The sequence below is a fragment of the Manis javanica genome, chromosome 5, assembly GCF_040802235.1.
Source record: "Manis javanica isolate MJ-LG chromosome 5, MJ_LKY, whole genome shotgun sequence".
In the NCBI taxonomy this organism is placed as follows: domain Eukaryota; kingdom Metazoa; phylum Chordata; class Mammalia; order Pholidota; family Manidae; genus Manis; species Manis javanica.
Genome location: NC_133160.1, coordinates 69,582,658 through 69,606,911, shown reverse-complemented (window position 1 = coordinate 69,606,911; position 24,254 = coordinate 69,582,658). Strand labels below are relative to the sequence as shown.

Genomic DNA, 24,254 nt, shown 5'->3' with positions numbered 1-24,254 from the left:
TTTTTATTTATTTCTGATCTGATCTTTATTATGTCCTTCTGCTAACTTTGGGTTTCATTTTTCTTCTTTTTCTAGTTTATCTACTTGTGAGTTTGACCATTTATTTGGGATTGTTCTTGTTTCTTGAGCTAGGCATGTATTGCTATGTACTTCCCTCTTAGCACCGCTTTTGGGGCATCCCACAAATTTTGGACTGTTGTATTTTTGTTTTCATTAATCTCCATGTAATGCTTGACTTGTTTTAATTTGTTCATTGATCTATTGGTTATTTAGAAGCATGTTGTTTAGCCGCTATGTGTTTGTAGGCTCTTTTGTTTCCTTTGTATAATCTGTTTCTACTTCCATATCATTGTGGTCTGAGAAGTTGCTTGATACAATTTCAGTGTTTTTGAATTTATTGAGGTCCTTTTTGTGGCCTAGTGGGTGATCTGTTCTGGAGAATGTTCTCTGTACCCTTGAGAAAAATGTGTATCCTGCTGGCTTTGGGTGGAATGTTCTATAGATGTCTCTTAAGTCCATCTGATCTAATGTATTATTTAGTATGTCTGTTTCCTTGTTTATTTTCTATCTGGTTGATCTGTTGATGTGAGTGATGTGTTAAAGTCTCCTAAAACGAATGTGTTGCATTCTGTTTCCCCCTGTAATTCAGTTAGTATTTTTTTAATGTGTTTAGGTGCTCCTATATTGGGTGCATACATATTTATAATGGTAATATCCTCTTGTTGAGCTGACCTCCTTATCATTATGTAATGTCCTTCTTTATCTCTTGTTACTTTGTTTTGAAATATATTTAGTCTGATATAAATACTGCTGCTCCTGTTTTTTTCTCCCTATTATTTGCATGAAATATGTTTTTCATCCCTTCACTTTTAGTCTGTGTTACATCCTTGGGTCTGAAATGAGTCTCTTGTGGGTAGCATATAGATGAGTCTTGTTTCTTTATCCATTCTGCCACTCTGTCTTTTGGTTAGTGCATTTACATTTAAGGTAATATTGATTGGTATGTACTTACCAGTTTATTAATTGTTTTCTGGTTATTTTTATAGTTCCTCTCTGTTGCTTTCTTTATTGTACTTTTCTCATTTTATTTGTTGTTTTTCTTTAGTGTTGTTATTAGATTCCTTTTAAAATTTTGTGTATCTATTGTAGGCTTTAAGTTTGTGATTATTACAAGATTCAAGGATAGCTTTCTAACTATATAGCAGTCTATATTAAAGTTGATGATTGTTTTTTTCAAACACAATCTAAAAGTACTTCTGTTTTCTTCTTCCTCCTCCACACCTCATGTATTAGATGTCATAATCTGCATTTTTCATGTATCCCTTGACTGATTTTGTGTATAGTTGATTTTGCTACTGTGTTTCATTTTAGTTTTGTACTTTATTGGTAAATAATTGGTCTGCTACCTTTACTGTGGGTTTATTTTCACTGGTTAAAACTATTTATCCTTGGGAACATTTCCATCTATAGCAGTCTCTTTAACATATTCTGTAATGCTGGTTTGGTGGTTACAAATTCCTTGAGCCTTTGTTTATCTGGTAATTGTTTAATGTCAGTTTCAAATTTGACTGATAATCTTGCTGAGTAGAGGATTCTTAATTTAAGGTTCTTCTGTTTCAATACATGAAACATTTCATGACACTCACTTCTGGCCTGTAAAGTTTCTGCTGAGAAGTCTGATTATAGCCTCATGGGGTTTCCCTTATAAGTAATCTTTTTTTTCCTCTCTCTAGTTGCTCTCAGTACTCCCTTGTTACCCCTATTCTTTGTCCCTTAATTATTATATATCTTTGTTTTATCTTCCTTGGGTTCCTTTTGTTATGGGCTCTTGAGCTTCTGTGACCTGAGTGTCTATTTTTTACCCAAATTGGGGAAGTTTTCAACAGTTATGTCCTCAAAGTGACTTTCTGTCCCTTTGTCTCTTTCTTGGTACCCTTATTATGTGAATATTGTTTTGTTTGCAGTTGTCACACAGCTCTCTTATCATTCTTTGCATTCCTAGAAATTCTTCCTGAGATCCTCAATACTTTTCTGCAGATTAGCAAGCATATTTATGACTTTTACTTTGAAATACTTATCAAGAAAATTGGTGATCTCCATTTCATTTAGCCTACTTTCTGCTGTCTTATTCTGTGTTCTGTTTGGAACATAGTCCTCTGCCTCTTCATTTTGTCAGGGTTTCTGTGTTTCTTCCTGTGTTAGATGAATCTGCTTTGCTTCCTGGCTAGAGAGTAATGACTTAATGAAGAAGGCGTCCTGTGGTGCCCAGATGCTCAAGACTCTTTCCTGTCCAGTGCCTTGTTTTCATTTGCAGTAGAGTCCCAGTTGCTGTTTGTGGGCAGTGGGCAAGGCTGCCTTTCTGTCTGTCTGCCGGCACTGGTCTCAGTCTGTTGCACCTGGCCATTTGTCCCAGCTCTCCCTTTGCCCCAGCTGTCCCTTTGTGATCAGACCAGTGGTTTCTGCTGGGATCATTGTGCAGGGTGCTCTCTGCCTTCCCTGCATTGATGGCAGGGCTTTTAGGGTTAATAGGGTGGGTGGGGCAATTTCTTGGCTCTGGAGCAGGGCAGGGTGGGGAGGGTGAGTCATATGGTGGCTCAGCATGATGGGATAGCAAGTGGTGTGGGTGCCCCCTTATAGTGGTGAAGCATGCAGAATGGTGCTTGACCACCTGCAAGGAGGGAGGAGTTTTTGAAGTCAGCTTCTGCAGGTGCCTCCCTAGCTGGGCTAAGACAGGGCCAAGAAAGCTGGGAGAACCTCCTCTATCTTCCATGCAATGACATCTGATGCTTCTGGGCTGAGTGGGCTGGCATGCTGGAGGTGTACATGGATGCTCCTTGAGGTTGAGCCTCCAGTGAGGGGAATGGATTATCTAGGGCTTCCAAGAGTACCTTACCTGTTAGGCCAAGGGAGGACTGGGGTGGTATTTCCACCTGACCTTTCTCCTGAGGACAGAACTTCATTTTACCCTCATCCCTCTGGCTCCCTTCTTGCTGTTGGCAAATCTTAGAAACTGCAACCTCTGCTTTGGGTCTCACAAGGACCAGGGAAACGTGCCTGTCCTCCATAGGCAGCTGGAGTCTCAGCCTCCCAGAGTGTTCCAACTGTCTCTGGTGTCCAGCCCTTCTCTGTTCTATTCTTCTTCTCCCTCATGTGGGCTGGGATGGGGGGAAGTACTTGGGTCCTGCTCAATCTCAACTCTGCTATACTCCTCTTTTCTGTCAGTTTTCTCTCCTTCCCCAGGAGGTGGTGTGTTCTGCAGTATCAGGTCGTTTTCAGGGTTAGCTGTATTTACTTCCTTGGTGTATTTGTGGCAGGAGTTTTCTGCCTTGCCTTCCTACTCTACCATTGTTTTTCCCTGCAAAGTTGCTTCCTTTTTCTCCTGGTTCTTACAGCCTTCAAGGCAAGGGACAAACTCTTCACCATAGATAACTTGGGTCAGTGCAGTGACATCGGGTTTTGGCTTGTTTCTCATCCCGGGAACATTCACGTTCTGGTAAGGACATCTTAATTTCTCTTGAGGAACAAGCCTTCTCCAACTCTTTCCTGTTCCAGCTGACTGTTTGCTGCTACTCCCTGATCCTCCTAACTTAAAAGTGATTGTATTTTCTGATGTGGATTCCTTAGGTGTAATAATTTCCATGTGTGTTTCATGAAGGTTCTTCAGGGCTTTAGTACCTAATAAGTTACTTAAAAAATTTCCTTTTTAAAGACTTTTTAAAAGACTCATTAAAATCCAAACACAAGAAAATGTAATAAATACCATATTTTATCATATTGAAGATTATTAGTTGTATTGCCAGGTTTATTTATTTTCATACATACCTGAGAAAAACATCCTCCTCAGCCGTTTATAGGCATACAGTTAATTTTTTCAAATGTCATTCATTAAGGAGGAGTTAGTTCTGTAATATCCATTAAAAAAATAGTATCTGTGTATGTGTATTTATCTAAATAAGTTTAATTAAATATTCTGCTATGTTGCTGCAGCTACAACTCATGTTTGAAAGCATGGAAACATCTCTTCCTCATGGAGCATGTTCACAGAGTGGGTTATTCTCATGGTATAGGTATAATTATGCAATTAAAACTGACTGGGGATCTGGTAGCATCATAACTAATCCAGTATCATTTTAGTTTGCACAAGTTTATGCAGTTATTCTGACTTTTACATTTTTGATAGTTATTATAAATACAGTTTTTACCTTTTATGTGTAATATATAGTCTTTTCTCTAAGCATATATATTTATATGCACATATATGTGTGTATATATGTATACTCCATTGCTAAAAGGCATAAAAACAAAAACTGATCTAATTAAACCACTCTATTCAGTAAACTTGTTGCCAAATCTACTGACCCTTTCTTCTTTATTCTCTATACTGTCTGAACTATTTAGCCTTTGATAGTTGTTCACTACCTTCCTTAAAACTCTTCACAGAATGTTTACTTTTATGAAAGTTAACGATAAAATGTGTGTATGTGTGTGTCTGTGTGTGTGTGTAGAGAGAGAAAGTGGGAGCATGAACTTAAATGTGGCATTATTAAAAACTGGTGAAAGACTGTATATATGCTTGTACTAATTTTTCAAGTTTTGTATATGTTTGAAAATTTTCAAAATTAAATTAAAAAATAAATGAAAATTAAGGAGACACCAGAAAGTACAAGTAGGAACTACTCATTATGGTGGGACAACTCTGCTGCTTTTTTGCCCACAGCAGACCCAGTGTTACCAGTAACTGTTGTTTTCTGTGTTAAACAGTCACTTTTAGCCTGCTGATGATAGCTGGGTATTTTTAGGGCCGTAAGCTCTTATGCATTAATGTCAATTTTAATTTTAGTAATTGGTGGAATCAGAAAATGGGGGAAAAAGGAATGTAAAACAAAACCCGAGGCTGCAACTGTGGCTGTGGCTGCTGCCGCCAGGTAGCTTATGACCCGTATTACTCATGAGATTAAAATTATAGATAAAGCAGGTTGGGATGGCAAACTGGCATTATGCATCAAGAGACCTAACAATGTTCGTGCCTTTTAATCCAATAATTTTACTTATTAAAATAAATCCAAAGAAAACAATTTAGAAAAAAAATCAAATCTGGTCTCAGGATTTCAGTTGATAGTATAGAATTCTCTTGGTTCTGTGGACAACAACCAAAACAACCGCCAAATCCCTCCCCTGTCAAAGAGACCATGCAAATTTATTTGGAAAAAGTCTTTTCCTGATTTTAGCAAACAAAACGCCTCTCTTTTGAATTTGTAGATTGCTTTATAACTTCTTCCTCTTTCTTTTCCTCTTGTCTCTTAAATGTAAGTAGTGCCCAACCATCTGCCTTGTACCCACATCTCTCTTCTCTTGGCTGGCAATTTTAATTGATCTTATGGTTTCTGTTGTTTGTATGTAAATATGTCTGAAATATAAAACCTCAGTCCTCCCTTTTTTTTCCAGTGCTCCACTTGTGGTGTTTACATTCCAACTGCTCACTTTTCATCTTTTGAATATCTTACCTGTGTTGAAACTCTGTTGTATTAAAAAAAAAACATCTAATTTATTCTCTCTCCTAAATGTAATTTTTCTGTGGTCTCTATCAGGCTGTCTTGGAATCTTTAACTTTAAATTCTCTCTTTTTCTTACTCAGCCCTCAAAACCCTCAACTATAGATGTGCAGTGTCTCTCTGGTGTGTCTTTACCTGCAAGTGGTTACCTTAGTTCAAGCTTTTTAAATTTTTTTAAGAATATCTGTAATAGGTCCTTAATTGGTCTCTCTGCACACTCTCCTCTCTACTGAATCTTCCCAGAAGTTTTCCTGAAGCACACATCAAAACCATCTAATTTTCTACATTAAAAACCTTTAAAGACTCACAGTATGAACCAAAAAGGTTCTTGAACTTCATTTAGTCTTCAGTGTCCTCTACTATATAGCTTCAACGTACTTTATTTTTATTTCCCTCCCTCAGATCTTTTTTCTTTCATCCTCTTCATACTTCTGAGCTTTTGTAATTTTTTGGCCTCTACCTGACCATTTCTCTATTTTCACATTTCCAGATCTCATCCATGCTTCAAGAGTTGGCTTTCAGATTTGCCTTCCAGGTGGAAGTAATCTTTTCTTCCTGGGAACTCCCAAAGGCTTTTTCTGTTTCTTTGTTATTGTGCTCAGTATCCTTTCCATTGTACTGTGGTTATTTATGTGCATTGTTTTGGTAGTTGTTAAGTTCTTTAAAGTCTGTATTCATGTTGCATTCATCTATTTCCTGTGTACATTATCCATTCTACTTCTTAATGCATATTTATTAGGCAAATAATAATGTGAAGAGCAATTTTCTTTTGGATATATTTTTTAGTTGAGAAAAAGGAACAAAATTTTGAGGCTACTTCAGTAATATATATAATGAAGACAGAAAAGAGTCTTACGTTCCTAAAAGACCTACACAAATACACTTGGAAATCATTTGGCTAAAAAAGAAATAAAAGAAATCAGATACATAGATGAGGCCTTGGATTACTGATATCAAACTAATTTCAGACAGATGAAACCTAGTTTTAAAAGCCATCTAGAACAGAAGATAGATTTAACAATATGTTCAATCATTTAAACAGTTATTTATACAAGACTTGCAAGCAGAACATTTTTTTCTTTAGTATTTTTATAATATGCATCTCATGTTTTATGTACTCCTAATCTGTTTCTTGATATTGTTGGGCTTTTTTTTCTTTTGGGGGGATATTCTTGATTCTTAAATGGTTCTGTTCCCCCTCTTGCACTTTTGTTGATTTAAAAAATTTTTTTCAGTCCTCTGTCCTGGCAAAACTTATATTTAGAAAATGTTCTGTTTTGCAGGTATCCTGGTCAGATATAGGAGGACTGGAAAATATCAAACAGAAATTGAGACAGGCTGTGGAATGGCCCTTGAAACATCCAGAGTCTTTTGTCCGAATGGGTATTCAACCACCTAAAGGAGTTCTTCTGTACGGGCCACCTGGATGCTCAAAAACAATGATTGCAAAAGCTTTGGCCAATGAGAGTGGGCTGAATTTCCTAGCTATAAAGGTATGGTGCTAAATTTTTAAGGTGCTGCTCTTTTCTAGTCCCCTTCCCACCCATCCCCTGATTCCTACCCTTAGGAAAACATGAAAAGTCATCTTAAGGAGTAGTTAATTTTTATTTGAGGTTGATGGCATATAATTCAGAGAGAGGAGAGATAACTCAAGTGCATATAACCAGAAAACTTGATGGACAATAGAAGACTGCTTTATTTAGTTCTTGAATCTCAGTATTTCTTAATACCATTGTATAATAAAACCAGTCTTCTTTAAAAGGTTTCTGCATTTTTAAATTGTACTATAACCACTTTTAACCAATACTTAATTATAAACGTGATTATGAATTTGATATTTATATACATAGAATTTTCAGACAAATCAGATACTTTATAGGGTAACATTAAATTCCTTAAAAACACTTCTCCAGTAGAGAGTATGTATAGTTGCTGTATTGTGAAACACACACATTTTATGTGTTCACTTCCCGCTCTATAACGTGGGATAAGTAAACTTACTTGATACGTAGTTTTATATTTACTTTAGTACCAAACACTAATACTGTTATTAATTTTTTTTATTTTTTACTTATTTTTATTTTTTTTATTTTGGTATCATTAATCTACAATTACATGAAGAATATTATGTTTACTAGGCTCCTCCCTTCACCAAGTCCCCCCCACATACCACTTCACAGTCACTGTCCATCAGCGTACTAAGATGCTGTAAAATCACTACTTATCTTCTCTATGTTGCACAGCTCTCCCTGTGCCCCCCCCAAACACTATACATGCTAATCGTAATGCCCCCTTTCTTTGTCCCTGCCCTTATCCCTCCCTCCCACCCATCCTCCCCAGTCCCTTTCTCTTTGGTAACTGTTAGTCCATTCTTGGGTTCTGTGATTCCGCTGCTATTTTGTTCCTTCAGTTTTCCTTTGTTCTTATACTCCACAGATGAGTGAAATCATTTGGTACTTGTCTTTCTCCACCTGGCTTATTTCACTGAGCATAATACCCTCTAGCTCCATCCATGCTGTTGCAAATGGTAGGATCTGTGTTTTTATTATGGCTGAATAATATTCCATTGTGTATATGTACCACATCTTCTTTATCCATTCATCTACTGATGGACATTTAGGTTGCTTCCATATCTTGTCTATTGTAAATAGTGAAGCGATAAACATAGGGGTGCATCTGTCTTTTTCAAACTGGAGTGCTGCAGTACTAGGGTAAATTCGTACAAGTGGGATTCCTCAGTCAAATGGTATTTCTATTTTGAGCATTTTGAGGAACCTCCATACTGCTTTCCACAATGGTTGAACTAATTTACATTCCCACCTGCAGTGTAGGAGGATTCCCTTTCTCCACAACCTCGCCAAATTTGTAGTTGTTTGTCTTTTCGATGATGGCAATCTTTACTGGTGTGAAGTGATATCTCATTGTGGTTTTAATTTGCATTTCTCTGATGACAAGCGATGTGGAACATCTTTTCATGTGTCTGTTGGCCATCTGAATTTCTTCTTTGGAGCACTGTCTGTTCAGCTCCTGTGCCCATTTTTTAATTGGATTGTTCACTTTTTGTTTGTTGAGGTGCGTGAGCTCTTTATATATTTTGGATGTCATCCCTTTATCGGATCTGTCATTTATGAATATATTCTCCCATACTGTAGAATACCTTTTTGTTCTATTGATGGTGTCCTTTGCTGTACAGGAGCTTTTTAGCTTGATATTTGTCCCACTTTGTAATTTTTGCTTTGGTTTCCCTTGCCCAGGGAGATATGATCATGAAGAAGTCATTCATGTTTATGTCCATGAGATTTTTTCCTATGTTTTTTTCTAAGAGTTTTATGGTTTCATGACTTATATTCAGGTCTTTGATCCACTTCTAATTTACTTTTGTGTATGGGGTTAGATAGTGATCCAGTTTCATTCTCTTGCATGTAGCTGTCCAGTTTTGCCAGCGCCATCTGTTAAAGAGACTGTCATTTCCCCATTGTATGTCCATGGCTCCTTTATCGTATATTAATTGGCCATATATGTTTGGGTTAATGTTTGGAGTCTCTATTCTATTGCACTGGTCTGTGGCTCTGTTCTTGTGCCAGTACCAAATTGTTTTGATTACTGTGGCTTTGTAGTAGAGCTTGAAGTTGGGGAGTGAGATCCCTCCCACTTTATTCTTCCTTCTCAGGATTGCTTTGGCTATTCAGGGTCTTTGGTGTTTCCATATGAATTTTTGAACTATTTGTTCTAGTTCGTCAAAGAATGTTGTTGGTAATTTGATAGGGATTGCATCGAATCTATATATTGCTTTGGGCAAGATGGCCATTTTCATGATATTAATTCTTTCTAGCCAAGAGCATGGGATGAGTTTCCATTTGTTAGTATTCCCTTTAATTTCTCTTAAGAGTGTCTTGTAGTTTCCAGGGTATAGGTCATTCAGTTCCTTGGTTAGGTTTATTCCTAGTTATTTTATTCTTTTTGATGCTATTGTGAATGGTGGAATTGTTTTCCTTATTTCTCTTTATATTAGTTCATTGTTGCTGTATAGGAAAGCCACAGATTCCTGTGTGTTAATTTTGTATCCTGCAACTTTGCTGAATTCCGATATTAGTTCTAGTAGTTTTGGAGTGGAGTCTTTAGGGATTTTTATGTACAATATCATGTCATCTGCAAATTGTGACTTCTTCTTTACCAGTCTGGATTCCTTGTATTTCTTTGTTTTGTCTAATTGTCATGGCTAGGACCTCCAGTACTATGTTGATTAACAGTGGGGAGAGTGGGCATCCCTGTCTTGTTCCCGATCTCAGAGGACAAGGTTTCAGCCTCTCACTCAGTATGATGTTAGCTGTGGGTTTATCATATATATATGGCCTTTATGCCCATTTTGTTGAGTTTTTATCATGAATGGATGTTGAATTTTGTCGATTGCTTTTTCAGCATCTATGGAGATGATCATGTGGTTTTTGTCCTTTTTTTTGTTGATGTGATGGATGATGTTGATGGATTTTTGAATGTTGTACCATCCTTGCATCCCTAGGATGAATCCCACTTGGTCATGGTGTATGATCCTTTTGATGTATTTTTGAATTTGGTTTGCTAATAATTTGTTGAGTATTTTTGCATCTACATTCATCAGGGATATTGGTCTGTAGTTTTCTTTTTTGGTGGGGTCTTTGCCTGGTTTTGGTATTAGGGTGATGTTGGCGTCATAGAATGAGTTTGGGAGTAGTCTCATCTCTTCTGTTCTTTGGAAAGCATTAAGGAGAATGGGTATTATATCTTCTCTGTATGTCTGATAAAATTCCCAGGTGAATCCATCTGGCCCAGGGGTTTTGTTCTTGATTAGTGTTTTGATTACCGCTTCAGTTTCGTTGCTGGTAATTGGTCTGTTTAGGTTTTCTGTTTCTGGGTCAGTCTTGGAAGGTTGTATTTTTCTAGGAAGTTGTCCATTTCTCCTAGGTTTTCCAGCTTGTTAGCATATAGGTTTTCATAGTATTCTCTAATAATTCTTTGTATTTCTGTGGGTTCCATCGTGATTGTTCCTTTCTCCTTTCTGGTTCTCTTGATATATGTTGACTCTCTTTTTCTCTTAGTAAGTCTGTCTAGAGGCTTATCTATTTCATTTATTTTCTCAAAGAACCAGCTCTTGGTTTCATTGATTTTTTTCTATTGTTTTATTCTTCTCAATTTTATTTATTTCTTCTCTGACCTTTATTATGGCCCTCCTTCTGCTGACCTTAGGCCTCATTTGTTCTTCTTTTTCCAGTTTCGATAACTGTGACATTAGACTATTCATTTGGGATTGTTCTTCCTTCTTTAAATATGCCTGGATTGCTATATACTTTCCTCTTAAGACTGCTTTTGCTGCGGCCCACAGAAGTTGGGTCTTTATGTTGTTGTTGTCATTTCTTTCCATATATTGCTGGATATCCATTTTAATTTGGTTGTTGATCCATTGATTATTTAGAAACATGTTGTTAGGCCTCCATGTGTTTGTGAGCCTTTTTGCTTTCTTTGTACAATTTATTTCTAGTTTTATACCTTTGTGGTATGGAAAGTTGGTTGGTAGAATTTCAATCTTTTGGAATTTAATGAGGTTCTTTTTGTGGTCTAGTATGTGGTCTATTCTGGAGAATGTTCCATGTGCACTTGAGAAGAATGTGTATCCTGTTGCTTTTGGATGTAGAGTTCTATAGATGCCTATTAGGTCCGTCTGTTCTAGTGTGTTGTTCAGTGCTTCTGTGTCCTTACTTATTTTCTGTCTGGTGGATCTGTCCTTTGGAGGGAGTGGTGTGTTAAAGTCCCCCAAAATTAATACATTGCATTTTATTTCTTCCTTTAATTCTGCTAGTATTTGTTTCACATATATTGGTGCTCCTGTTATTGGGTGCATATATGTTTACAATGGTTATATCCTCTCGTTGGACTGAGCCCTTTATCATTATGTAATGTCCTTTATCTCTTGTTACTTTCTTTGTTTTGAAGTCTATTTTTTCTGATACTAGTATTGCAACACCTGCTTTTTTCACCCTATTGTTTGCATGAAATATCTTTCTCTATCCCTTGACTTTTAATCTGTGCATGTCTTTGGGTTTGAAGTGAGTCTCTTGTAAGCAGCATATAGATGGGTCTTGCTCTTTTATCCATTCTATTACTGTGTCTTTTGATTGGTGCATTCAGTCCATTTACATTTAGGGTGATTATTGAAAGATATGTACTTATTGCCATTTCAGGCTTTAGATTCGTGGTTACCAAAGGTTCAAGGTTAGCTTCTTTACCACCTTACTGTCTAACTTGACTCACTTATTGAGCTATTATAAATACAGTCTGATGATTATTTCTCTCCCTTCTTATTCCTCCTCCTCCATTCTTCATATGTTAGGTGTTTTGTTTTGTGCTCTTTTTAGGAGTGCTCCCATCTAGAGCAGTCCCTCTAAAATTCCCTCTAGAGGTGGTTTGTGGGAGGCAAATTCCCTCAACTTTTGCTTGTCTGGGAAGTGTTTAATCCCTCCTTCATATTTAAATGATAATCGTGCTTGATACAGTATCCTTGGTTCAAGGCCCTTCTGTTTCATTGCATTAAATATATCATGCCGTTCTCTTCTGGCCTGTAGGGTTTCTGTTGAGAAGTCTGATGATAGCCTGATGGGTTTTCCTTTGTAGGTGACCTTTTTTCTCTCTCTGGCTGCCATTAATACTCTGTCCTTGTCCTTGATCTTTGCCATTTTAATTTTTATGTGTCTTGTTGTCCTCTTTGGGTCCCTTTTGTTCGGAGTTCTGTGTGCTTCTGTAGTCTGAGCAACTATTTCCTCCCCCAGTTTGGGGAAGTTGTCAGCAATTATTTCTTCAAAGATACTTTCTATCCTTTTTTTCTCTCTTCTTCTTCTGGTACCCCTATAATGCAGATATTGTTCCTTTTGGATTGGTCACACTGTTCTCTTAATATTGTTTCATTCCTTGAGATCCTTTCACCTCTCTCTGCATTAGCTTCTATGTGTTCCTGTTCTCTGATTTCTATTCCATCAATGGCCTCTTGAATTTTATCCATTCTGCTTATAAATCCTTCCAGAGATTGTTTCATTTCTGTAATCTCCCTCCGGATGTCATCCCTTTTCTCTTGTATATTTCTCTGAAGCTCTGTCAGCATGTTTATTATTTTTATTTTGAATTCTTTTTCAGGGAGACTGGTTACGTCTATCTCTGCAGATCCTCTCTCAGGAGTTGTCTGAACTATTTTGGACTGGACTAAATTTTTTTGCCTTTTCATGATAATAATGGGGGCTGTAGGCAGGTTGTGGGTGTGTCAGCTGGGAGAACAAAGTCCTTTCCTGCCTGCTGGATGCCTTGCCCTTCTCCGCTGCCTGTGTCAGTTACCCGCACTCCTGGAACAGCCACCGGGTTAATCCCCTAAGCTGCTGTTGGCAGTGTCTCCATCAGAGCGGTGCAGAGCCCTGCTGGGAGGGTTAGGCATGTCATGTGTGCTCCCCCATGATTGCGGCGCCCCTGCCAGGCAGGTGTATTCCCAACGGATGTTGAGTCTGGCCTGGGTGGCTGTGCATCGGGCTGGGATTCCTGTCGACTGCTGGGAGCACGGCTGCTCCCTCTGGCACCGCTACAGGTGTGCTCGTGCCTCTCCTGTGCCCCTCTGGTGCTGCCGCCGCTGGCACACGCAGGCTGCTCCCAGGCTGCTTGGTCGTTGCTGCTGTGGGCTCGCGCAGACCTCTCCCAGGCTCCTCTGGCACCACTACTGCCAGTGCGCATGGGTCACTCCCGGGCTGCTCGTTCACTGCCACAGAGGGCTTGCACGAGCCGTTCCCGGTCCCCTCTGGTGCCGCCAGTGCACGTGAGCCGCTTCCGGTCCCCTCCAGTGCCGCCGCCCCCAGAACACTCTGCCACTGTCCCACTACTGGGCTGGTGTGTTGGGGTCCGCACCAGTTGGGGAAACAACTGGCAGGCTGCTTAGTGCTGTGAGGGGCTTCAGAGCTGCGCTGCCTCCCAGGTGATTAGGGCGACTAAAGTTCCCCGGGATTTCCAGGTCCTGGCTAAGTGTGCCGGGATGACTTCGTCCAGCTGTGGGGTCCCTGTCTCTTTAAAACTTGCAAAAAGCACTCGCTTTTCTTTTGTGTCAGGGGCGCTGGTTGCAGTGACCTGCCCGCAGGTTTTGCTTTTCCGTTTCTCTAATATCTAGCACCCTGTGCACCTTGTGTCTGCGCTCCTGGTGCAGATTTCTAGAGCTGGTTGTTTAGAAGTCCTGGGCTTTCACTCCCTCCCCGTTCCAACTCCTTTCTTCCTGCCAGGTTCTGGGGTAGGGGAGCATTTGGGTCCCGCCTGGCCCCAATTGTATCTTACACCCTTCGTGTGATGTTGAGTTCTCGCAGATGTAGATGTGTCCTGGCTGTTGTATTGTATCCACTGGTGTCTTTTTTAGGAATAGTTGTATTTATTGCATTTTCATAAATATATATGTTTTGGAGAGGAGATTTCCACTGAATTACTCACGCTGCCATCTTCCTGTGATCCCACTGTTACTAATTTTTGTGTAATATGATTATATATGTCCAGTTACCAAACACATATAAAAAAGCTTAAATACAAATGGATTAAAGATGGCGGCGTGAGAGGAGACAGAGGCTTCCTCCTAAAACTGGATACAATTAGAAAATTTAATTGGCACAACTAATCCTGAGAGAGCAGTAGGAAAGAGGACGGCATCAGACTGCATACACCTGGAGAGAAGAGCAGACCTCACTGAAAGGGGTAGTGTTCCAGAGCTGTGGTTCTGCGGGACCCGAGCCCTTCCCCCACCCCAGCTCACTGGAGGGAGGAAGAGACTCGGAGCAGGGAGGGAGTGGAAGGCTTGGGACTGCTGAAAACTTCCCCCATCTGGGAAAGGAGATAGTCTCTCAGGCCATGGAGATCCACAGATCCCCCAACACAAGGGACCCAAGGAAGACAACACCAAGAGACATTGTAATTAAAATGGGAAAGATCAAGGATAAGGACAGACTGTTAAAAGCAGCCAGAGGCAGAAATAAGACCACATACAAAGGAAAGCCCATCAGGCTAACATCAGACTTCTCAGCAGAAACCTTATAGGCCAGAAGGGAGTGGCATGATGTATTTAATGCCATGAATTAGAAGGGCCTGGAACCAAGATTACTTTATCCGGAGAGATTATCATTTAAATTTGAAGGAAGGATTAAACAATTTCCAGATAAGCAAAAGCTGAGAGAGTTTACCTCCCACAAACCATCTCTGCAGTCTATTTTGGAGGGACTGCTATAGACAGAAGTATTCCTAGGATTGGATAGCTGTCACCAGAGGTAGTAAAACCACAGTAGGGAGGGTGGATCAGCTGATTGTGAGGCAAATGCAAAATTAAATTGACTATCCCCAAAGTCAATCAAGGGTTAGACAAAAAGTACAGAATTTGATACCTAATATATAAAGAATAAAGGAGGAAGAAAAAGAAGGAGAAATAGAAAAGAACCTTTAGATAGTGTTTGTAACAGCATACTAAGTAAATTAAGTTAGACTCTTAGATAGTAAGGAAAGTAACCTGGAACCTTTGGTAACCACAAATCTAAAGCCTGAAATGGCAATAAGTACATACCTATCGATAATCACCCTAAATGTAAATGGACTGAATGCACTAATCAAAAGACATAGAGTCACTGAATGGATAAAAAAACAAGACCCATCTATATGCTGCTTACAAGAGACTCACCTCAAACCGAAAGACATGCACAGACTAAAAGTCAATGGATGAAAAAAGTATATTTCATCCAAACAATAGGGAGAAGAGGCAGGTGTTGCAGTACTAGTATCAGACAAAATAGACTTCAAAAGAAAGAAAGTAAAAAGAGATAAAGAAGGACATTACATAATGATAAAGGGCCCAGTCCAACAAGAGGATATAACCATTATAAATATATATGCACCCAACACAGGAGCACCAGTATATATGTGAAACAAATACTAACAGAAGTTAAGGAGGAAATAGAATGCAATGCATTCATTTTATGACACTTCAACACACCATTCACTCCAAAGGAAAGATCCACCAGACAGAAAATAAGTAAGCACACAGAAGCGCTGAACAACACACTAGAACAGATGGACCTAATAGACATCTATAGAACCCTACATCCAAAAGCAACAGCATACACATTCTTCTCAAGTGCACATGGAACATTCTCCAGAATAGACCACATACTAGGCCACAAAAAGAACCTCATTAGATTCCAAAAGATTGAAATTCTACCAACCAACTTTCCATACCACAAATGTATAAAACTAGAAATAAATTGTACAAAGAAAGCAAAAACGCTCACAAACACATGGAGGCTTCACAACATGCTCCTAAATAGTCAATGGATCAATGACCAAATTAAAATGGAGATCCAGCAATATATGGAAATAAATGACAACAACACAAAGCCCCAGATTCTGTGGGACGCAGCAAAAGTCTTAAGAGGAAAGTATATAGCAATCCAGGCATACATAACAAAGGAAGAACAAACCCAAATGAATAGTCTAATGTCACAATTATCAAAATTAAAAAAAGAAAAACAAATGAGGCCTAATGTCAGCAGAAGGAGGGACATAATAAAGATCAGAGAAGAAATAAACAATATTGAGAAGAATAAAACAACAGAAAAAAAAATCAATGAAACCAAGAGCTGGTTCTTTGAAAAAATAAACAAAATAGATAAGTCCCTCCCCAGACTTATTAAGAGAAAAAGAGAATCAACACACATCAACAGAATCAGAAACAAGAATGGAAACATCATGACGGACCCAAGAGAAATACAAAGAATTATTAAAGACTACTATGAAAACCTATTGCTAACAAGCTGGAAAACCTAGAAAAAATGGACAACTTCCTAGAAAAATACAACCTTCCAAGACTGACCCAGAAAGAAACACAAAATCGAAACAAACCAATTAACAGCAAAGATATTGAAGTGGTAATCAAAACACTACCCAAGAAAAAAAACCCCGGGCCAGATGGATTTACCTCGGAATTTTATGAGACATACAAAGAAGATATAATACCCATTCTCCTTAAAGTTTTCCAAAAAATAGAAGAGGAGGGAATACTCCCAAGCTCATTCTATGATGTCAACATCCCCCTAATACCAAAACCAGGCAAAGACCCCACCAAAAAAGAAAACTACAGACCAATATGCCTGATGAATGTAGATGCAACAATATTCAACAAAATATTAGCAAACTGAATTCAAAAATACATCAAAAGGATCATACACCATGACCAAGTGGGATTCATCCCAGGGATGCAAGAATGGTACAACATCCGATAATCCATCAACATCATCCACCACATAAACAAAAAGGACAAAAACCACATGATCATCTCCATAGATGCTGAAAAAGCATTCAAGAAAATTCAACATCCCTTCATGATAAAAACTCTCAACAAAATGGGTATAGAGGTCAGGTATCTCAACATAATAAAGGCCATATATGATAAACCCACAGCCGACATCCTACTGAACCATGAAAAGCTGAAGCCTTTTCCTCTGAGTTCGGGAAGAAGACAGGATGTCCACTCTCCCCACTGTTATTCAACACAGTACTGGAGGTCTTAGCCATGGCAATTAGATGAAACAAGGAAATATATGGAATCCAAATTGGTAAAGAAGAAGTTAAACTGTCACTATTTGCAGATGACATGATATTGTACATAAAAAACCCTAAAGACTCCACTCTAAAACTACTAGAACTGATATTGGAATACAGCAAAGTTGCAGGATACAAAATTAACACACAGGAATCTGTGGCTCTTCTGTACACTAACAATGAACTAATAAAAAGAGAAATCTGGAAAACAATTCCATTCACAATTGCATCAAAAAGAATAAAATACTTAGAAATAAACCTTACCAAGGAAGTGAAAGACCTATATCCTGACAACTACAAGACACTCTTAAGAGAAATTAAAGGGAACACTAACAAATGGAAACTCATCCCATGCTCTTGGCTAGGAAGAATTAATATCGTCAAAATGGCCATCCTGCCCAAAGCAATATACAGATTTGATGCAATCCCTATCAAATTACCAACAACATTCTTTGACGAACTAGAACAAATAGTTCAAAAATTCATATGGAAACACCAAAGATCCCGAATAGCCACAGCAATTCTGAGAAGGAAGAATAAAGTTGGGGGGATCTCGCTCCCCAACTTCAAGCTCTACTACAAAGCCACAGTAATCAAGACAATTTGGTACTGGCACAAGAACAGAGCCACAGACTAGTGGAACAGAATAGAGACTCCAGACATTAACTCAAACATATATGGTCAATTAATATATGATAAAGGAGCTATGGACATACAATGGGGAAATGACAGTCTCTTCAACAGTTGGTGCTGGCAAAACTGGACAGCTACATGTAAGAGAATGAAACTGGATCACTGTCTAACCCCATACACAAAAGTAAATTCAAAATGGATCAAAGACCTGAATATAAATCATGAAACTGTAAAACTCTTAGAAAAAAACACAGGCAAATATTTCTTGCACATAAACAGAGCGACTTCTTCATGAACATATCTCCCCAGGCAAGGGAAACAGAAGCAAAAATGAACAAGTGGGACTATATCAAGCTGAAAAGCTTCTATACACAAAGGATACCATCAATAGAACAAAAAGGTATCCTACAGTATGGGAGAATATATTCATAAATGACAGATCCAATAAAGTGTTGACATCCAAAATATATAAAGAGCTCATGCACCTCAACAAACAAAAAGTGAACAATCCATTTAAAAAATGGGCACAGGAGCTGAACAGACTGTTCTCCAAAGAAGAAATTCAGATGCCAACAGACACATGAAAAGATGCTCCCCATCGCTTGTCATCAGAGAAATGCAAATTAAAACCAGTGAGATACAATGAGAAATTAAATATAATGAGATACTACCTCACACCAGTAAGGATCAACACCATACAAAAGACAACAACAAATGTTGGCAAGGTTGTGGAGAAAGGGGAACCCCCCTGCACTGTTGGTGGGAATGCAGGTTAGTTCAACCATTGTGGAAAGCAGTGTGGAGGTACCTCAAAAAGCTCAAAATAGAAATACCATTTGACCCAGGAATTCCACTTCTAGGAATTTACCCTAAGAATGCAGCAGCCAAGTTTGAGAAAGACAGATGCACCCCTATGTTTATCGCAGCATTATTTACAATAGCCAAGAAATGGAAGCAACCTAAGTGTCCATCAGTATATGAATGGATAAAGAAGATGTGGTACATATACACAATGGAATATTATTCATCCATAAGAAGAAAAGAAATCCTGCCATTTGCAACAACATGGATGGAGCTAGAGGGTATTATGCTCAGTGAAATAAGCCAGGCAGAGAAAGACAAGTACCAAATGATTTCACTCATATGTTGAGTATAAGAACAAAGAAAAACTAAAGGAACAAAACAGCAGCAGAATCACAGAACCCAAGAATGGACTTATGGTTACCAAAGGGAAAGGGACTGGATAGGAGGGGTGGGAAGGGAGGGATAAGGAGTGGGGAAAAGAAAGGGGACCTTACGATTAGCATCTATAATGTGGAGGGGTGCATAGTGAGGGATGTGCAACACAGAGAAGACAAGTAGTGAGTCTACAATATCTTACTACACTGATGGACAGTGAGTGTAATGGGGTTTGTGGGGAGGGACTTGGTGAAGGGGGGAGTCTAGTAACCATAATGTTCTTCATGTAATTTTATATTAATGATAATAAAATGAATAATAAAAAAATCCTTAAATCCGTGGACTTAATTATATTTACTTAAATATGTTAAATGTCAAATTCATTTCAGGAAAGGCACATGATAATCTGTGTTGGTATTACTAGGGAATTTTTTTCCTTGAAATCCTTGTCATAGTAATTATTTGAAAGCTTAGTAATTATTTCAGAGTGTAATATCAATTTTTTACTTAAAATTTTTGTAGAATGGTGTTTAGACGTGTCTTGGCTTTTTTATTTTAAGAATCAGTATCTTCACACACACTAGTACTTACATATTTTTGATTGTCTATTCTTGTAGATGTTGAATAGTGAAGATATAGGGGAGGGGACTGTTTTCACTATGAACAGTTACGTTGAATCACAACCACACTTTTAAAGGTTGCAGGTGAAATGTTCAATGAGTTATTTTGAAATTTCCAGAGACATCTTGATTTTTCTTTGTTTCCTGTCCTCTTATCTGGTCTTGGCCATTTTGCTTGTCTCTTCTAGTCTTTTTACTGTCTTCTTTTTTCTCTGCCGTCCTCATTGTGAATTCCATGGTTGTATGTTCAAAATTGTTGAATTTTTCAAATCTAAAACTTCCTTGATAAGGACTTTGCTCACAGTTATTTACACGTGAATTTCAAGGAAGAGCCCATATATTTTCTTACCAGCTAGGATCTTACTCTTTTGTGATCCAAGGTAACAGTCCAGATGCTACCAGCACTGCTTCCTGGCCTATCCTAGTATTACTTAGAAATTATGTTTGCTACCAGTTTTAAATATGAAACGTTTCAAAACTTTATGCAATTTCACTTTAGACTTTTTTTCACTGTGAGAGAAAATGGTAAAAAGACTCCAGGGAATGTTTATCTTAGATAATATTCATGTAAAGTAACTAACCATGTGTAACTTAGTTGAGCTTCTCACTACGTTTTTAATTCTTTAGGTCACACACACAAAAGATAAGTGATGTTAATAAATTTTCTTAACAAACTGAGTTCATACTTGCTTTGAGATTATTACATATCCTACTTTATTTAATGTGGATCTTTATTCAATATAGAATTCAGTGTAATTTGAATGGTATTCAGTTTTTTATTCTTGATAGAAGACATATTTAATGAACAATGGTGTACATTTTACTCTTCTTTCAACCTATGTTTAAAATTTTTCAAAAGAAAAAGTTTGGAACACAAAAAAAAATCATTTGAGTTTCTCTGCATTTTCACTGGTCCTTTCACTTTGGTCTAATTAATACTTGTGAGATGAGTTAAAGAAGCTATAACATACAACTTATGTATGAGGAAATGAAGTCATGGAAGTTGGGAATTCATATATTCTTTCATTTTTTTCTTTATATGAAGAAGAAGTTGCCTTTTGGTTCCAATATATGTTTGTTTCCCAAGAGATTTAAGTGTTACAGTTAAATTGAAGCTTTTTGAAATACCAAGGCGTAAATATTTTGAAAGTGATAAAAAAAATGTAGACAGACACTGGAATTTTCTATTCAGCTGGGAAGCACAAGTATTTTAGATGTACTGGAAGGAGACTCTCCCTAACACTTTTCACAATGGTAATTACCTTTAACTCCTAAGATAAAGAACTTAAAGACTAATCATTTCTTTCTCTGAGTTTATGAAAGAACCCTTTAGCTTCCCCTGTGCATCTTTTATAAACAGTGATTAAAAGATATTTACTTTACTCAGAGTTAAGACTTCATCTTGGCCTGTGTGGAGAGTTAATATCCTTTGGCCATCTGTATGTGTTTCTGTGCAGGCCGTAGCACTTGACATATGCTTAAGTTTAGTTTGTCATCTGGGTCAATTACGTCAAAATATTTTCCACTTGAAATTTCCTCTCTGCTTCTTTTGCTTTTGTCTGGGGTGTTACAATAGATTAATTACCCATGTATAGCTGGCCTGCTTTACTTTATGAAGAACTGTTACTGCTTCTGGAGGAAGGGTGGTTAGGCCTTTGACAGGGATTTTCAACAAGTCCGTTTTAGCTGTATTGGTGAGTATAAGAATTTAATGAGCTTGTATATCCTTGACTTTTTTGGAAAATTTTCTTCTGTTACTTGTCTGAGAGAGGAATTGTACAAAATACATCCCATGTTCAGGAAAACCTGTATTTCATTCAAGGCAGTGCACAATTCAAAGTAATTATTGCTCTTCATTTAACTAGATCCTCTAATATTCTGTTATCAAAGGTACAAGAAAAGTTTCAAGTTCATCTTTAAACTTTTGTTTTTAAATTATGTGGGCTAGCCTATAAATTTTGCAGATACTAAATGGAAAAACAAATGCTTTAAAATTAGCTTTTACTATTGCAAATAAGGATAATAATGTTTAAGAAGATGAAATGACCTCCCAAGGTCAAAGTGGTAGTAATAGAACTGAAATTTGATCTCAGGACTTCTGGCTCCAGAGTCTGAGCTCTGAACCACTGTATCAAACAATCTTCCATTTTCATTTCTTCTCCTTTTTCATTAAAAAAAAAAAAAACTAGTGCCCAGTGCCTTTTTCATTAATTATGTCAAGTTATTAGAGAAGATAGTTCAGGTAATTACTATAGGGCAAATTCAGAGAAGGGGAAAGATGGGTCTGGGATCTAGTTTAAAACAATTCTTGGTTCTCTAGGACAAAGAACACTGAGCATGGCTTTGGAGTAGAAGTTGGTTCGGTTAATAAGAAAGAGTCATCACTGCCAGAGAAATAGGAACCTGATGAATGAAATAGAAGTGCATGGAAAAAGACACATGGTTGAATAATGTTCCTATTAATATATATTTTGAATAGGTTGTCCTATTAGTCTGTATTTTGTGCCCTTTAGATTCAGTGTGTTACAATGGAAAGTGCACTAACCTAGGATTCAGATAGCTTTGGTTTGATTCCTCACCCTAGCATTTTTAGCTCTATAACCTTATACAAATTCTTTAAGTCTCAGTTTTTTCATCTGTTTAGGCTTTTGGAGAAGATTTTATTAAAAAGGCAAGTGAAAAAGTTTTGGAGAGCCTAACTACCCAAACTCCTTAAGTGTGGGCTGTGTATAGTTATGCCTTCTTTCCAGAGAGGTTCAGTGTGGTAAGGGGCAAGGGTAAGAGTTACTTCACAGTGGAGAAACCTGACAAATACTGTCTCAACCAAGTGATCAAGGTTAACCTTCAGTGATTACTTATGTTGATAGTTTGTAAACTTATATGATGTGACAAGAATAGAACTTTATTTCTTTGGTCTTCCTCCCAAACTATCCAGTAATCTTTGTCTAACCATGAGAAAAATACCAGGTAAACCCAAATTGAAGGACATTCTATAAAGATCTCTGACTAGTACTCCTGAAACAGTGAAGGTCATTAAAAACAAACAAGGGAGGTCTGAAAAATTGTCATAGCCCAGAGGAGCCCAAGGAGATATGACAGCCAAATACAGTGCCAGGGTTTCCTGGAACGGACAAAACAACATTAGGTAAAAAGTAAGGAAATCTGAATAAACTGTAGACGTAAATTAATAGTAATGTATCAGTATTGATATATTGATTGTAATAAATGTGCCTTACATACATGATATATATGGAAACTCTGTAGTCTCTGCTGAATTCTTCTGTGAATCTTGTGGGTTTTTTTTGTAAAGTTTATTAATTAAATAAAAGAATTTTAAGGTCAGTATCACAGGCTTGTCCTACATATTCAGTGAATGTAACAAAGTTAAAAAGGCGGGCTCAGAGTTCTGTACTGCAGTGTTACAAGATGAGTGGATTGCTGGGAAGGAGAATAATCATGGAGATGTTTGCCTGGTGAGGGCTTTGTAGGAGACCTTCTTTCTTATTCATGGTGATAGTGGGAAGTTACTGAGGAAGCCTGAAGCAGAAGTTGGCTGGAGTTTGGGGCTGCCCTAAATTTGCCTGTTACCCTGCAGTTCTCAGTTGAGCCTGTAAAGGTGTGTGTTGCTTCTGGCCCCAGCCCCAAACCCCACATTGTAAAAAAATACTTTCATTTAGTGTTTGGGGTTTTTTTCTTTCACCTTGGGATAACTTCTAATTTAGAATCTCACCAGGAACTAAGTTGTTCTGTGCCTTTTGTGGATCCTCACTCTTTATTCCCTTTCTTTAGGTTTATTGCCATTTGGGCTCATCTGGAATCTGAAACCTTTTGAGTTTCTGTTTAATTTCCTTTAGGATTTTTTTTTTTTGTACTTTCAAAATTCCCTTGACTTCTCCAGTAGTGTTGTGTTGTGTGCCCCATATACTTAAATTGGCAGTTATTAGCACTGACATAATAAGATAAAGCCATGTACTTAGTTTTACATATACTTAGCTTCTGTTTGAGTGGCTATGAGGGAATAACTAATGGTAATCTATTATTCTTAGGACAAATAGAATGGTTACTGTGCCACTGTCAGTATCACAGTTATGTAGAAGTTAGATGAGATTTACTTAAATTTCACACTATTTCTATATGTCAGAGTTGAGACATCATATGTTAGAACTGTATATGTTTATTATTACTTTTTTTTTAGTTGGGCTTGTATCAGTTCATAAAACTGCTATACAAAAGAAGATGTCTTGACATGAAAATACTCTTATCATTTGTCTAAAAGCAAAAATGACAATGCGAAACAAAATAATAAAACCTTCAACATTTGGAATGTAAGAAGACCTAGAGAGATTTAGAAAGAGAAGAATGCTTTTAAATATCTAAGAAGCTTACCTATTAGAGAGAAAATATTATTTTTACATTGATTTAACTTTTTATTCATGGATTTCAGCTGTGAGAGATTATTTTTCCATCTTTTAAATCTTCTTGAATGAAATTTAATTGGAGTTGGAATAAATATTACAGTTTCATGCCTATGACACTTAAAAATATTTGTGAATATTTTACAATTGCAGCAAAAACTCAAAACATATATTAAGGATCTTTTGTGTGTCACTACTGTACATGGTAAACAAAGGTGCATTAGGCTCCT

General features: G+C 37.6%; 1 protein-coding gene across 11 annotated transcripts in view; it reads left to right on the top strand.

The window, feature by feature from the left end:
• Positions 1 to 24,254, top strand: part of AFG2A (AFG2 AAA ATPase homolog A) — a 402,837-nt gene that overhangs the window by 83,224 nt on the left and 295,359 nt on the right. For 10 of the 11 annotated variants that reach the window (XM_073237069.1, XM_036997940.2, XM_073237064.1 and 7 more), the window contains one exon: positions 6,836 to 7,045. The exons of the other annotated variant lie outside the window; for it this stretch is intronic. In XM_073237069.1, the coding sequence (XP_073093170.1) occupies positions 6,836 to 7,045 (210 nt within the window). The remainder of the gene's footprint in view (positions 1 to 6,835; positions 7,046 to 24,254) is intronic. 11 annotated transcript variants of the gene reach the window in all.